The 17,250-nt window shown below is 39.9% G+C and overlaps 1 protein-coding gene across 1 annotated transcript in view; it reads left to right on the top strand.

Annotated features, from left to right (window-relative positions):
• LOC311210830 (sodium channel protein type 1 subunit alpha) overlaps positions 1–16,619 on the top strand; it is a gene marked incomplete at both ends in the record, with an annotated part of 68,614 nt that extends 51,995 nt beyond the window's left edge. Inside the window, 5 exons of the mRNA XM_084289037.1 lie at positions 5,834–5,887; positions 6,254–6,395; positions 13,763–13,887; positions 14,810–15,080; positions 15,451–16,619. Coding sequence (XP_084145163.1) covers positions 5,834–5,887; positions 6,254–6,395; positions 13,763–13,887; positions 14,810–15,080; positions 15,451–16,619 — 1,761 coding nt within the window. The remainder of the gene's footprint in view (positions 1–5,833; positions 5,888–6,253; positions 6,396–13,762; positions 13,888–14,809; positions 15,081–15,450) is intronic.
• Positions 16,620–17,250: the final 631 nt, after the last annotated feature.

Raw genomic sequence — 17,250 nt, forward strand, 5'->3', positions numbered from 1 at the left:
GGCAACAGGCAACCTCTATGGCTTTTTGAGATCACTGCCTAATTCTGCAGAAAGAATTTTCATTTTTATAGTTTAAAGTAAGCATCCATCTCTTCTGTTGGCATAAGAAGTCTTGTTAATGCAAACACTTAAAATGATGCAATAGTATCGACATGGGCCTGCACAGGGTCTAAAACATTAATTTTGAGCACAGGTAAATGTGCCTCCTCGTGAACAGAGCATGTCACTGAGAGACTCTGATAACTCTGAAGATTTAAAATTCATTATGATTAATTATTTACTGTCATGCTAGGGAAGAGCAGAGAGGGACCAACAAAATTAAAGAAACTGCTGAATATAATTTGATTTTGGTAACAAAATTGGATTGCAGTAGAAAGACCTTGAATACTTATTTTCTCTGACTGTTGTCAGATGTAGATGCTTAGGGATATGGTTTAGTGGGGACTGCTAGCGTTAGGTCAGAGGTTGGACTTGATGATCTTGAGGTCTCTTCCAACCTAGAAATTCTGTGATTTTTGAAACCCATTGACCTAGAATCACCGTTATGGAGGGGAGGCTCAGTGTACCCATGTGCAGGTGAAAAAAATGTTAACAGGTACATTTTTTCCTGACATTGTGGCTACAAACACCACCCCGCCAATATTTGCTGGGTCGTATGTATTCCAGTGTCTCAGCTATGCATAGGTTATTTCATCTCCACTGAAAAGCAGAGAATTTTTTTTTCTCCAAAAAATATTTCTTAAATGAAATTTTAGATTCTTAGAGTACTGCATTGCTCTGGAAAGCAAATTGGGAGAAATATGCCAGCCACTAACACCCATGCTTCCAAAGGAAAAAATAGTCTAGGCCTACCAAGGAGGGCCATAGCTCTCACAGAAGAAGTTGCCAGTTGTTTTTAAAATATCTACAACAACTAGATTTCACACAGGTATGAAATGCTTGCCTAGTCGATGGAGTTTGTTTTGTCAGTAGATTTTTTATATTTTTATTTTTTTCTGTACTCTTAAAATTCATGAAAAAGTGTGAGAGATTTTCTGTTTCACATACCAGAAAAAACAAGACACTTCTGTCATTCCATGAAACGAACACTTGACCCTACATCTTTTAGGGTTTGGTAAGTAAGCCACCAGTAGTGATTTTGCAGTTGTAGAATGATACTTTGTATACTAAGTAGCTTAGTTTTCAACTAATGCTTTAAAATTTGCAGAGTCTATTTTTTTTTCACCTTTATGAACTCAATGAAGGCCACAATTCATAAATGTTTGAGATCCTTACATCACTTCCTCAAGAAGATATTTATAAGGTGATTTTCTATTTGATTTTTAAAGTACTTTGGATGAGATGTAGTAAAAGATTCTAAGGCCATCATGTTCTGAAGAAACACAAGTAGATAAATATGTCTTAACTCCATATTTACTTAACCTTCCTAATCAGTTTGCAGTAATAGGAAGACTAAATACTAAGAATTACTTTGAGAGATCCATAAGTATGTCAAACAAAAAAAAGATAAAGCTTGAAACTTGGGTGTTTGATCCTAAATAAGGTATCAAGCTTGAAAATCTGACTAAAAAATCATTATTGCTAGTAGAAAAGATTTCTCTGCACCCAATGTGCCAATTAAGGCACTTAATCTTTTACACCTTAGTGGTTAGTTGAAAAGTCTACTGAAGTCATTTGATTCTTCACCTTAGCAGCCACAAGCACAGACTTGTTTAGATTGTGATGGTCCTGAGAAAACAACCTCAGAGAGGTGTGTATAATTTTTTCTAATGATAAGCTCAGTGATAAGTGCCAATGGATGAATTACAGATATAAGGTCCTTTTGCAGGAGACTAGAAAGTATGGAAAACTTTTACAGTCCAGTATTTTTTCTGTTATCCATCCTACTCTCTGACTCATGCCTTCTGACCCAGTCCAAGAAGATTGTTTTTCTGGGTTATAGGTAATACAACATAATATATTGTTATAGGTAATAGTAATATAGTTTATAGGTAATACAACATAAACCTTTATTTTTTTTTTTCATCACTGATGTTTTCTGTCTCAAGTGAATATTACTAGAAGAAACATTTTAGTATATTTTAAAAAGAAATAGTGTGGTAGTCCCCCCCCCCCAAAAAAAAAAAAAAAAAAAAAAAAAAAAAAAAAAAAAACCTCCACTGAAAATCTTTAGTATTGATAACAAAGTTTTAATACTTTCTTGCCCAAAAATACAGGCTAACAATATGTGCCATTGATACTACCAAATTTTGTAGAATTTTTTGATCAGACTGAGAAAATTTTCCAAAAATTTTACATAATTTGAAGTTGGAGTGTAAATATCCTTGCCATTGATCATTATAAGCACAGATTATCTCTGTAAGAAATACTTACTTCTGTGATCCAGCACAGCTCACGTTGTCTGTGGAGATCTGCAAACTTTTTTTATTGTTTGTTTTGTGTTTTGGTCTGATCTTGTTAGAGTATTTCTCTGTCCCTGAAGAAAAACATCAAAGCAGAGACAGTCTTGCTGGAGAAACTCCCTTCACAACTTTCACACTTCAGTGAGTAAAGAGAAACAGGCTGGTGTACGCAAAGAGATATGTCATCTGCCTTGATAACTTTATGGCATTATGCCTTTTCAACTTAAACCTCGTGTTTGGGTTCTTTGGTCAGTAGATCTGGAGGCCTGTTTATATCCAACATAATATGTGGCAAAACTCTAGGTCTCTAGTATTACATTATTCTGCTCTTACCAATATAAGGAAGAAAACAGATCTTGATAAATGTAAGGTATAAAATCAAGAAGATGAAGTCAAGGGCTATAAGAGAGATTAGGATGGCTTCAAAGGTACAACAGGCTAGTATTTTAAAAAATCAGGGCCAAAGTTTATCTCCAAAAGGGCATAAGAACGTTCCTGATGATTATTTCTGGTAAGGAAATAGAGGGGTGCAACTTCAGCTGTACTTCTAACTTCAATGGAAATTAATCATCAGGAGAAAATATTTATGTACCTCGAACAACAGAAAAGCAGTTTGGGAGATTTTTGTTTTTCTAACTATGTTTGAATCTGCATTTGAATCTGTCTTTCAAATTTCTTTGGGGAAAAACATTTGGAATAGATATAATCTTTGAAATCATGACTTACTCCTGATTTAGTGTCACTAAGAATATACAACATATTTGTATATTTGAGTACAGAAAGATGAAACTAAGATTTTGGGCTCTTTGTCATATATGGATTGTTTTATATTCAGTATGCACAAATGCCCAAATACCTTATTTCTGCTGAAGAAAATCTGTTGCTGACAAATGTAAGCCTAACAAAAAGAGGCCTAAGTTTCTACTGAATGCGGCAGAAACAGTGCTATTTGATGCTTTGATACTGAACCATTGGTTCAATTATTTGCTCAGGCAACATTTAAAAATTAGAAATTCTCCTACTGAGCTGAGTCTTCTGCTATGGAAATTACAGAATCAATTTTTTTTCACAACTAAATTCTTGACTAATGTTTTTGCATAATGATGCAAAGTGACTACAGTCACTGTTTCCTAATGATTTGTAGAAGGAATTAAGAAGGAAAATAATATGATGAGGGAACGTATTACTGAAAATTAATTAATGTGGGGGATTTTTTTTCTCACTTCTTCAAGAATGGTAAAATCTTATGGTTTTGTGAATGTGAGTTGTTGAAAGCACAGATTTTATTTTAGAAAGGTTGAACTGCAAGAAAGTAATGCCATCCTCATAGTTTTCCCTCTCTACAGTCGTTTCAAGTTGCCTTCTTAATAATAAAAAGGAGTATACAACAGCTCTGATAATTCTTCAGATCTTTTTCCTAGCTCTGACTGACACATATTGTTTGAGTTCTTTACTAATGATGACGCAACTTGATATTTTAAAATTAGTCTTTTTTTTTTTTTTTTCCTTTGCACTCTAGTTATTCTAGGCCACACTGATTAATTTACAAAAAAAAAAAAAAAAAAATCAGTTTGCCTGGAGAGCCACTCTATCACTTGTGTCATCTTTCCTGTATAAAAATATGCCTATTATTTCCATTTAGGGTTTCAGGTCAAAGTGCTGATTTCAACCAAACTCATTACATTCCAAGAAATGCAAATGATATACCAAGACAGAAACAAAAGTAGTGTCTGTAAAACATATGAATTAATCATCCTGACTTCTTTAGATCTAATAAGACCTCATCTAAAATTCTGAGTCCATGTTTGGCTACCATTTCAAGAGATGAACTTAAAGACAGCCCAGAGGAAAATGAATGATCTGAGTTTTGGAAACTAAGATCTACATGAAAAGATGGAAGGAAGACTGAAGATTATTCAACCTAAAGAAGAAAGGCAGCAATAATTAGTTTGCAAAGAAGTAAAAGGTGGTGCACAAAGGATGATTAATTCTTCACATCCGTAAGGGTTATTAGAAGTTACAGCCCTAACTGGCAACAGGAGGATTTAGATATTTGGAAACAATAAAGACAAGTGGTGGAATATTTTTGATAAGGTTGTGGATCATTGAAAGTCTTTGAGAACAAGTTAAACATCTGTTAGGAATTACATAAACAAAACTGATCCTACCACTCGCAATCCCTTGCAATCTGAATATTCCACATGGACTTTACATTCTTCAGTTATATAACGCTTTTTTCAGATGTACTGGTCCACCAACACTACATTTTGATTTCACCATTGCACTGTAAATTGCCTGAATTACTTTTTTTTTTTTTTTTTTTTTTTTTGGGGGGGGGGGAGGTGTTTGTTGACCTCCAATGTGGAAGTCATTGTATAGTGAATTTGCAATTTGCACCTCAGGAAAATCATGCTCTTTTTATTATTCTACTATTTTGAAAGAGGCACCTCCTTTCCTTTAAGAAAATAATTCCTTCTCATTTTAAGTTCACTTCAGGGTAATGCTTTGTATGCTGCATAAGCAAAGCGTTTTGAAACCTCTGTTAGAAATGAAACCTGAAGATGATGGAGGTATAGCAATAAACATGAAGAGCATTCCCTTCCAGGCTTGTTTCTGCAACTAACCTCTATGGAAAGGAATATGAAGGAACCAATGATCTGCAGCCTCAGGCTGCAAACACAACTGAGAAAATAAGTTTCTATTTCAAACACTCAGATGAAGCAATCTACAACTAGTTGTCAAATATAAAAATGTACAGATTTGGGGCAAAGGAAATAGCTGTAAAAGTTCACTCAGTGCTGCCACCTATAAGGCATATGAAGCCTGTGATGCACAGAAAACACATCCTGTTTTTAATGGATCATTTTGAAACATCTAAGGGATACAGCCTCTATAAAAAAAATAAAATGTATGAAAAGTGAAAATAGGATTACTATATAAGATAATTTTTAAAGTAGATAAAAATCAAAATTCTCATTGATAGTAACATAAAATTCTTATTTTTTCTGAGCTGATCAAATCTTTGTTTCCTACCTTTCTAACTGGTTTGAGGGGGAGGAACTACACATCAGTATTCATTGGTGTCAAATGTGTTATAAAAGGCTATTTCTCAGCTGTATATAGCCTATCCCATTGATATGACTGATAAGCATTTAATCCACTAAAATGGTACTGCAGAATGATACTTCATTCTATCATTTGTAATAAATAATTAGAAGTAACCTAATTACATTTACTGCTTCAAATGGGGGTGGGAGGGGGGAATAAACAGCAGTGTATTTTATAAGCACCTCTGAAGAAAACCAGGAGACAATATTATTGAGAAATTGTATGTTATACTAGTTATATCCTGGTATTGTACTCAGTTGCCGGTAATAGTTATATGATTTTTCTTAAAGTTATATGCCTAAATAGGTGTGTACTGTTCACAGGCTACATTTAAAGGCTGGATGGATATTATGTATGCAGCTATTGACTCAAGAGATGTAAGTACTCCAAATATTTTAAAGTATCTTTTTGTTTGTTTGTTTGTTTTGTTTTGTTTTTTTCTTCTCTAAAGGTCTGCCTATTAGCAAGCGTATATGTATCTTCCAAAAGCAATTAATATCTATACAATAGAATGAAACAAATTTAAATAAACTAATATGAGATTCTGCTGTAGCAAATTGTGGTAGCAAAATGAATGCAAACTGCCAGATATTGTCAGTAATAGATGGAATGGACAAAAATACATTGGTATTAAGTGACAAGGATATAAAGGATATTTTGTCCAAGACTGATGCTTGTTCAGTTGGAATTTTCTACAGAAACTGTAAGAATTATATATATATATATATATTGTTTTTCCTCAGGTATTACAGCAACCCAAGTATGAAGACAACCTGTATATGTATTTATATTTTGTCATCTTTATCATCTTTGGGTCATTTTTCACGCTGAACCTGTTCATTGGTGTCATTATTGATAACTTCAATCAGCAAAAAAAGAAGATAAGTATTGTTTCATTTCTCTTCTAAATATAGTACAGAATATTGCCTTTCAGCAGGTGCATGATACATAGAATGTACACATAAGGTTTGTTCAAAATTTTAAAAGCTGAGGAATACTGGGGTATAAAAGATGTTGTATACATTCACTTTGTAAGATTTTACACTGTAGTGAATCAGACATACCCTTCTGTTTTCAATGCCCAGTTTAGTCTTCCTCAAGTCATCTTCTTTTTCTTGCCTAAACAAATAAAATATCGCTATGGGATCAATCCCCTGATTTAGGCCTCTACATTAAAGCATTCATAATTTCTTCCTTTATTTATTTTTTTTTTTTCCATGATTTGTAGAGATTTCATCAGCACACAAAAAGTGGCTTCTTAGTTGTGAAAAATAAAGCATAATTTCATCACACTACTGCAGGTGCTGTTTTAATGATCCCGACTATTCAATGGCTCACACAAGTTCTGTTTTGTGGCACTGAACAATCTGAAACTACACATTAGAGGAGTGATTTATAACCGCCTCAGGGCATTTTTTAACTTTTTCATAATTCAGATTTGAATAATCTCACTGCTTATCTTTAAAATCAACTTCTTGGATAAATGTCTACATCACAGACACCTACATTTGATAACTATGACATTTTTCCCAATTCTATCTTCTTGATTTTTAGAAAATGTCTGCCTATGCCAAAATTCTCCATCTTCCAGGTTACATTTGAAATTGTTCTGTAGCTCAAAACCGTGATATTTGTTATCTTTGTCTCTATTAATGTATTAACTCTGTGAAGGTTAGCTTTATCTCAGGACTGATCATAAGGCAATGGGACCTAGATGACATTTTCTGTCAGTTCCATAAATTACAGACACTTTAGATATTGAGTGAACTTTTAACATTACTCATCTGCAGTACTTCCATGTGATGTGGAAAGACTAAGCAAATACAAGAGCTACAAAATCAGGCAGGATTCAAGTTGAGTATACACCTAATATTTATCAAATAATCGATTGGCGATCGGCTCCAGGGCAGAGGCATAATGCATCGGAGCAGGTGATCGGACAGGCAGGGCTAATTTTTCCAGCACCGAGCCCACTTGAGGGAGCTGCCAGCCCTCGAGATGGCGGTGAATGAGGCAAGAAGGAGGTGTAGGCGGAGCCACCAGCGCCCCCTCTCTGGCCATTCAAAAGCCGCCCCTAGGGAGCGCGAGCGACCAGGAGCACGGCGAACAGGACTGGCAAACAGGGCGTGGCGTGTCAGTTAGGGCGTGGCATGTCAGTTAGGGCGTGGCGCGGCAGTTCATGCAGGCAGGGTGAGCAGGAAGGGCAGAGCACTCCCCCCGCCCATACAAACACCTCCTCTAATGGCTATCTACCGCTAGTTCAGCTGCAATGGTGTACACCAGGCACAGTGCGCTCTCCAGGAAGTCTGTACACACCCAGACCGACTGCCTGCTGAAAACTGCAGCAGTTCAGGTCTCCGGGTGCAGGGAGTGCCTGAGCCTGTTGCTACCACCTGTGGGGGACAAAGAGACTGTGTGTGTGAGACGCAAGCAGGTGGATGACCTGGTCCACCTCGTGGCAGAACTCAAGGAGAAGGTCGAGAGGTTGAGGGATATCAGGGAGTGTGAGCGCGAGATAGACTTGTGGAGCGACTCCCTGTGCGGCCTGAAGAACAGGCACCAGGGTGAGACATCCCAAATGGGGGTGGACCCCCTGCACTGTTGCTGTTGGGCAGAGATAGGGGACCCAGGATATGAGGAGGAATGGAGACAGGTCCATGATCAGCATCGCAGGCAATGCCACCCCCCACCAGCCCCACCGGCCCAGGTGCCCTTACGCAACAGGTTTGAGGCCCTGGAGCTTGAGAGACCGATAGCTGAGGAAGAGGTAGAAAGTCTACCCAGGAGGATGCCTAGCGCGAGGAAGTCAACTCCACACCTCAGGACTGCCTCCACCAGGACAGAAAGAAGGGTGATTGTTGTGGGCGACTCCCTTCTCAGGGGAACAGAGGGACCTATTTGACGGCCTGACCCTACCCGTAGGGAAGTCTGCTGCCTCCCTGGGGCCAGGGTCAGGGACATTGCCAGAAAGCTTCCCAACCTGGTTTGCCCCTCTGACTATTATCCTCTTTTAATAGTCCAGGCTGGCAGTGATGACATTGAAGAGAGAAGCCTGAAGACCATAAAACGGGACTTTAGGGGACTGGGACGGAGCGGGAGTGCAGGTGGTGTATCCCTACGGTATGCAGGTGGTCCATCCCTACGGTGGCAGGGAGGGGTACAGAGAGGACATGGAAAGCCCACCTGATAAACACGTGGCTCAGAGGCTGGTGCCAACACAGAAACTTTGTTTTTTTGACCATGGGGCGCTTTACTCAGCACCCGGCCTGATGGCCGCAGACGGGTCTCTATCTCTAAGGGGAAAATGGATCTAGGGCCAGGAGCTGGCAGGACTCATTGAGAGGGCTTTAAACTAGGTGAGAAGGGGGACCGGGCTGAAACAAGGCTTGTTAGAGCTGTGCCAGGGGGAACAATGGCAAGGCTGGGAGAGAAGGCAATGACCCAACTGAAGTACATCTACACTAATGGACGCAGCATGGGTAACAAACAGGAAGAGCTGGAAGCCATCATGCAGCAGGCAGGCTATGACTTGGTTGCCATCACGGAAACGTAGTGGGACCACTCTCATGACTGGAGTGCTGCAATGTCTGGCTATAGGCTCTTCAGAAGGGACAGGCAGCAAGGAAGGGGTGGCTCTCTATATCAGAGGGAGTTTTGATGTCGCAGAACTTGAGGCTGGGAATGATAAGGTTGAGTCACTATGGGTTAGGATCAGTGGGAAGGCCAACAAGGGAAGCATCCTGGTGGGGGTCTGTTATAGACTGACAAACCAGGATGAGGAGACTGATGAGGAGTTCTACAGGCAATTGACAAAAGTTGCGAAATCGTCAGTGCTTGTTCTTGTGGGGGACTTCAACTTCCCAGATATATCCTGGAAGCACAACACAGCCCAGAGAAAGCAGTCTAAGAGGTTTCTGGAGAGCGTGGAAGATAGCTTCCTGACGCAGCTGGTTAGTGAGCCTACCAGGGGAGATGCCCTGCTAGACCTTCTCTTCACAAACAGAGAAGGACTGGTGGGAGATGTGGTGGTTTGAAACTGTCTTGGGCAGAATGACCATGAAATGGTGGAGTTCTCCATTCTTGGAGAAGCCAGAAAGGGGACCAGTAAAACCGCTGTATTGGACTTCCGGAGGGCTGACTTTGAACTGTTCAGGACACTGGTTGGTAGAGTCCCTTGAGAAGTGGTTCTGAAGGGCAGAGAAGTCCAGGAAGGCTGGGCGCTCTTCAAGAAGGAAATCTTAATGGCTCAGGAGCGGTCTGTCCTCACGTGCCCAAAGATGAGCCGGCGGGGAAGAAGACCGGTCTGGCTGAACAGAGAATTGTGGCTTGAGCTTAGCAGGAAAAAGAGAGTTTACAATCTTTAGAAAAAAGGGCAGGCCACTCGGGAGGACTATAAGGATGTTGCGAGGCAGTGCAGGGACAAAATTAGAAAGGCCAAAGCTCATCTGGAGCTCAGTCTGGCTACTGCTGTCAAAGACAACAAAAAATGTCTTTACAAATACATTAATGCAAAACAGAGGACTATGGAGAATCTCCAGCCTTTACTGGATGCGGGGGGAACTTAGTTATGAAAGATGAGGAAAAGGCGGAGGTGCTTAATGCCTTCTTTGCCTCAGTCTTTAGTGGCAAAACCAGTTGCTCTCTAGATACCGAGTACCCTGAACTGGTGGAAGGGGATGGGGAGCAGAATGTGGCCCTCACTATCCATGAGGAAATGGTTGGTGACCTCCTATGGCACTTGGATGTACAGAAGTCGATGGGGACAGATGGGATCCACCCGAGGATACTAAGATAACTGGCGGAGGAGCTGGCCAAGCCGCTTACCATCATTTATCAGCAGTCCTGGCTATTGGGGGAGGTCCCAGTCAACTGGCGGCTAGCAAATGTGACGCCCATCTACAAGAAGGGCCAGAGGGCAGACCTGGGAAACTATAGGCCTGTCAGTTTGACCTCAGTGCCAGGGAAACTCATGGAGCAGATTATCTTGAGTGTCATCACGCGGCACTTACAGGGCAACCAGGTGATCAGGCCCAGTCAGCATGGGTTTATGAAAGGCAGGTCCTGCTTGATGAACCTGATCTCCTTCCATGACAAAGTGATGCACTTGGTGGATGAGGGAAAGGCTGTGGTTGTGGTCTACCTTGACTTCAACAAGGCTTTTGACACCGTTTCCCACAGTGTTCTCCTCAAGAAACTGTCTGCTCGTGGCTTGGACTGGCGTATGCTTGATTGGGTTAAAAACTGGCTGGATAACCAGACCCAAAGAGCCGTGGTGAATGGAGTCAAATCCAGCTGGAGGCCGGTCACTAGTGGCGTTCCCCAGGGCTCGGTACTGGGGCTGGTCCTCCTTAATATCTTTACCAATGATCTGGATGAGGGGATCGAGTGCACCCTCAGTGAGTTCACAGATGACACCAAGTTAGGTGTGTGTGTCGATCTGGTAGGAGGATCTGGATAGGCTGGACGGATGGGCTGAGGTCAACTGTATGAAGTTCAACAAGGCCAAGTGCCGGGTCCTGCACCTGGGGCGTAATAACCCCAATCAGAGCTACAGGCTGGGAGATGAGTGGTTGGAAAGCTGCCTGGCGGAGAAGGACCTGGGAGCATTGGTGGATAGTCGGCTGAATACGAGCCAGCAGTGTGTTCAGGTGCCCAAGAAGGCCAACGGCATCCTGGCTTGCATAAGAAGCAGTGTGGCCAGCAGGTCTAGGGAAGTGATTGTCCCCCTGTACTCGGCTCTGGTGAGGCTGCACCTCGAGTACTGTGTTCAGTTTTTGGCCCCTTGCTACAAGAAGGACATGGAGGTGCTTGAAAGCATCCAGAGAAGGGCGATGAAGCTGGTGAGAGGCCTGGAGAACAAGTCCTATGAGGAGTGGCTGAGGGAGTTGGGATTCTTCAGCCTGGAGAAGAGGAGGCTCGGGGTGACCTTATCACTCTTTATAAGTACATTAAAGGAGGCTGTAGAGAGGTGAGTGTTGGTCCTCCCATGTGCCTGGTAACAGGATGAGGGGGAACTGGCTAAAGTTGCGCCAGGGGTGTTTTAGGTTGGATATTAGGAAGAAATTCTTTACTGAGAGGGTTGTGAGGCATTGGAATGGGCTGCCCAGGGAAGTGGTGGAGTCACCATCCCTGGAGGTCTTTAAGACATTTAGATGTTGAACTTAGCAATATGGTTTAGTGGAGGACTTGTTAGTGTTACGTAAGAGGTTGGACTCGATGATCTTGAGGTCTCTTCCAACCTAGACAATTCTGTGATTCTGTGAAATGAATCAAGCCTATCCTGTTTTACTTAGAAGAATGATCCTTTGGATCATTGGATGTCAACTCTACCGCAAAGCACATAACCAAAATCATTGTAAAGATGTGTACTTTATCTTTACTCTTATTTTACAAGACAGGTTATCCCTGAGCACCAATGAACATCATCTGTCTTTTGAAATATTTGTGCCACTTGAATTTTCATAAAAGAGAAGCATGCCCAGTCTGATTCTTTAAGGGATATAAACATTACTTAACAACCTCTGAATTCTCTGAAGACATTATGATCTAGTCAGATTATCTTTAAACACTGCCTGTCTTAGTTCTGAATGTTTCAGTTTCAGAATCCATCAGAAATCTTTTCCACACTTAAAAAATCACAATATTGGAATTTTATCCAATCATGTGGAAAAGGATTGGCAGGGATTAGTGTAAGGTACCATTTTTCTCATTGAATCTTCTTGCAGGTTACCTGGAGTATTTGGGGCATTTTAACCATCAAGACAATCATGATAACTTCCATGAAAATCCACTTTTTTGTAATATAAGCACATCTATCCAAACAACTATGTCTTTAGTCACTAATACCGATTTTCTAAATGACTGACCAACATTTGCCTATTTAATAGTGAATTAGTAACCTATAAGTTACTAATACACAGTACTTTTTATAAACTCTTGAGAGAAGGATGTTCCTTCAGGTTTAACATTTAACAAGACCAACTGCCGGGTCCTACACCTGGGATGGGGCAACCCTGGCTATATGTACAGACTGGGCAACGAGACACTGAAGAGCAGCCCCGCAGAGAAGGATCTGGGGGTTTTGGTTGATAGCAAGCTGAATATGAGCCAGCAGTGTGTGCCGGCAGCCAGGAGGGCCAACCATATCCTGGGGTGCCTCAAGCACAGCACTGCTAGTTGGTTGAGGGAAGTGAGTGTCCCACTCTGGTCTGCACTGGTGCGGCCTCACCTCAAGCACTGTGTGCAGTTCTGGGCACCACAGTACAAAAAGGACGTGAAACTGTTGGAGAGTATCCAGAGAAGGGCTACAAAGATGGTGAAGGGCCTAGAGGGGAAGATGTATGAGGAGCGGCTGAGGGCACTGGGCCTGTTCAGCCTGGAGAAGAGGAGGCTGAGGGGAGACCTCATCACAGCCTACAGCTTCCTCACAAGGGGGAGTGGAGGGGCAGGCGCTGATCTCTTCTCTTTAGTGACCAGTGATAGGACCCAAGGGAATGGTGTCAAGCTGCGACAGGGGAGGTTCAGGCTGGATATCGTGAAGAGGTTCTTCACTGAGACGGTTGTCCCACACTGGAACAGGCTCCCTAGGGCCGTGGTCATGGCACCAAGCCTGTCGGAGTTTAAGAAGCATTTGGACTGTGCTCTCAGTCATATGGTCTGAATTTTTGGGTAGACCTGTGTGGCCAGGAGTTGGGCTCAATGATCCTTATGGGTCCCTTCCAACTCAGAATATTCTATAAGGTGTGATTTTTAGAAAGTCATTATTAGTTGAATTAGAGTCTGTTTTGGTACAAAAATGACTAGCCCTGGTAAAAAATGTTTGGATTTAGAGGCATTGTGCCAAGAAGCCATTTCAAAACAGTTACAAAAGGGGGTCACCTTCATCAGACATGACACTTCTTAGTCTGTGTCTGGTACTAAAAGTCTGACAAAAAAAAATACTGGGGCCTATGTATGTAATTGAGTTAGATGTCCTATTTATCATTTCTGATGGTGTATGTAGGCCTATCTCCAGATATAATGAAGCTTTAAACTAAAAATTCACTAAATTGTTAACTAAGCTTCATACTACTTCATTAGTATTAACTGAAGATAGCTACTGGTAAGAGCAATTCAAGCTTGTGCATATCATTCTCCTAGTGTCAGTTTATACTTATGCCCTTACAGTAACCCATATATAATAATTATATGTTATTAATCACCTTTCACTTTAAAAAAATTTCAGCACTGAATATAAATGTGATTATAACCAGATTTGATATCATGTTTTTACTTTGGAGGTCAAGACATATTTATGACAGAAGAGCAGAAGAAATACTACAATGCAATGAAAAAGTTGGGATCCAAAAAACCGCAAAAACCTATACCAAGACCAGGGGTAAAATTATTTCTATATATCAGGCCAATTGCTACTTAAGAACAGCAAATTTTTACTGATATACAGAGAGCCAATTTCTATGCATGTACAAATTACCATTAGCTGGTTTATCAGTCAGGAAAAATGAGTATTTCACTCAGCAAACTATAAGTAACATATCTTCTTTCAAAAATTGTCATTTTAAATTACCTAACACTCTCTTGATTTATGATCCATCAGTCATAATACATTATAAAAGCTCTGTATTTTGAAACCATTTGATGATTTTTTTAATGTATTTGCTGGATTTGCTGTAATGTTTCCTGAAATTTTCAAGCAAAAATGTTCACAGTAAAAAGCAACAGTAAATGTTCACAGTAAATGTTCACAGTAAAAAACAAAAAGTAGCCTGGACTAAGCTAAATGTTTTCCCATTCAATTATTTGAAGTAATTTTAAAAGGAATGGTAAGATAGTAAAGACAAGCAGAAGTTACAACACAAAATTAAAAGTGATCATATGATTTCCATGGATACATTTTCATGGCTATGCTTTAAGGAAGGACTATGTTTAATCACATGATCTCCTTCTCTATTTTTGTGTTAGGGCTCAGTCTTACTTGTTTCACAGAACGGAAAGTGTATGAGGCAAAACCTTGCACAAAAAAAAAAAAAAAAAAAAAAAAAAAAAAAAAAAAAAAGGTAACAGTGAAATCAGAACCCAGCAGAGAGAAACTTCATGATTCTGCCAGGTAGCATACAAAAAATGTAGACTGAACTAAACTGTTGTATTCACTTTGATTTGACTACTCTAGTTAAGTTACCTAGATATATTTTCATAGAAGCTTCACTTTACTACATATATTTTTCTATTTTCTTCTAAAAGGAAAAGAAAAACAATTACAGTTTGTATTGGATTATTTATTTTTTTCTTTTTCTCCTCAGAACAAATTCCAAGGCATGGTCTTTGATTTTGTGACACAACAAGCATTTGACATCAGCATCATGATTCTTATCTGTCTTAACATGGTTACCATGATGGTAGAAACTGATGACCAGAGTAAAGAAATGGAAAATATTTTATACTGGATAAACCTGGTATTTATTGTCCTTTTCACTGGAGAATGTGTCCTGAAATTAATTTCACTCCGACATTATTATTTCACTATAGGCTGGAACATTTTTGATTTTGTAGTTGTCATTCTCTCAATAGTAGGTAAGTTGTATTTATTAACCTAAAAATACAGTCAAATAAATATAATGTGAACTTTTACTCAATAGAGCTATACAGTTGGTTTTTGCCATTGCAAGGTTTATAACTGTCATGCAAGTTTTCATTTTATCTGTTAACGTACCTAATCCAGCTATCATAACTGTAATCATTCAACATATATTGCACAAGCAAATATTAAGTATAACTGGTAACAGAAATTATGCAAGAATACATGGAATATCTTTAACTGGTACACAAAACATCAATTTTAAAACTATTTTTTCTAAATTACCACTATAATATGGAGATTAAGTGGTAATATTGGTAATATATGTATGTATGTATTTATTTATTTATTTCCCCCCTATTTTAGGTATGTTCTTAGCTGAGATGATTGAGAAATATTTTGTGTCCCCCACTTTGTTCCGAGTCATCCGACTTGCCAGAATAGGTCGAATCCTGCGTCTCATTAAAGGCGCTAAGGGAATCCGCACTCTGCTCTTTGCTTTGATGATGTCTCTTCCTGCTTTGTTCAACATTGGCCTGCTGCTGTTCCTGGTCATGTTTATCTATGCGATATTTGGCATGTCCAACTTTGCCTATGTTAAGAGGGAAGCTGGGATTGATGACATGTTCAACTTTGAAACATTTGGCAACAGCATGATCTGCCTATTTCAAATCACCACATCTGCTGGCTGGGACGGTTTGTTAGCCCCAATTCTGAACAGTGGGAAGCCAGACTGTGACCCTGAGAAACCTCATCCAGGGAGCTCTGTTAAAGGAGACTGCGGCAACCCTTCCGTTGGGATTTTCTTCTTTGTCAGCTACATCATCATATCCTTTCTGGTAGTGGTGAACATGTACATTGCTGTGATTCTGGAGAACTTTGGTGTTGCCACTGAAGAAAGTGCTGAGCCCCTGAGTGAGGATGACTTCGAGATGTTCTATGAAGTCTGGGAGAAGTTTGATCCAGATGCAACACAATTTATGGAATTTGAGAAACTGTCTGATTTTGCAGCAGCACTTGATCCACCTCTTCACCTACCCAAACCAAACAAAGTCCAGCTTATTGCAATGGATCTGCCAATGGTAAGCGGTGACAGAATTCACTGCCTTGACATCTTGTTTGCTTTCACAAAGCGTGTCCTGGGGGAAAGTGGGGAGATGGATGCCCTCAGAATACAAATGGAAGACCGATTTATGGCATCAAACCCTTCAAAAGCTTCCTATGAACCAATTACAACAACATTAAAAAGAAAACAAGAAGAAGTATCTGCTGTCATTATTCAGCGTGCTTACAGACGTCACCTTTTAAAACGAACAGTAAAACAAGCTTCCTTTATCTATAACAAAAACAAAATGGAAGGAGGAGCTGGTCAGGGTATGAAAGATGAAACCCTTATTGACAAGTTAAATGAAAACTCATTTACAGAGAAAACTGATATAACCGCATCAACAGCAGTTTGTCCACCTTCTTATGATCGTGTAACAAGGCTAGTCAAAGAAAAGCATGAAAAGGAAGACAAAGATGTTCAGAAATAAAAATAAATAGCAAGCAAAATCATCTATGTACAAAACAGTTCATAGTCTGTAAGGGTACTGTGTTTGTGTCAACAGGACTCCTGCTGGAGGTCTATGCCAAACTGACAATTTTTACAAATATACTGTACATTAAAGGTCAGTGCCTATTAAAAGACAGTGACCCCTCGTCAGTAACTGTGACCATGACATGGGGAAACAACCTTGACAGGAGGTTACTGTTTTCACTACCAGCTGACACTGCTGAAGAGGAGAGAAAAAATGGCTACTCAGACTGTAGGGACCAGCTAAAGGGGTGCAAACCAAGTAGTTGTGTATTTAGCATAAAACAATACAATAACTATATCCACTGTTTGCATTTCAACTGCCACATATGTCATATTTTTACAAATCTGTGTTGGTGGATTCATCTTTTTTTTATTCATATGTTGTGACTATTTTTGTAAATGGGGCTTCTGTTGGGGAAGGAGGTCAAGCACTACCTTACAGGTATAAGAGCCAGGTGTTCTACTATGCGACTAATATACACACAGAAATGATTTGCATGAAGGCATGCTGCACTTATAGATCATGCATGAAAATAACATTAAGTCACAAAGAACAACTGATTTTAGCTCAGTGTTTCTGGAAAGGA

Source organism: Netta rufina (assembly GCF_964035555.1).
Source record: "Netta rufina genome assembly, chromosome: 6".
Taxonomy (NCBI): Eukaryota; Metazoa; Chordata; class Aves; order Anseriformes; family Anatidae; genus Netta; species Netta rufina.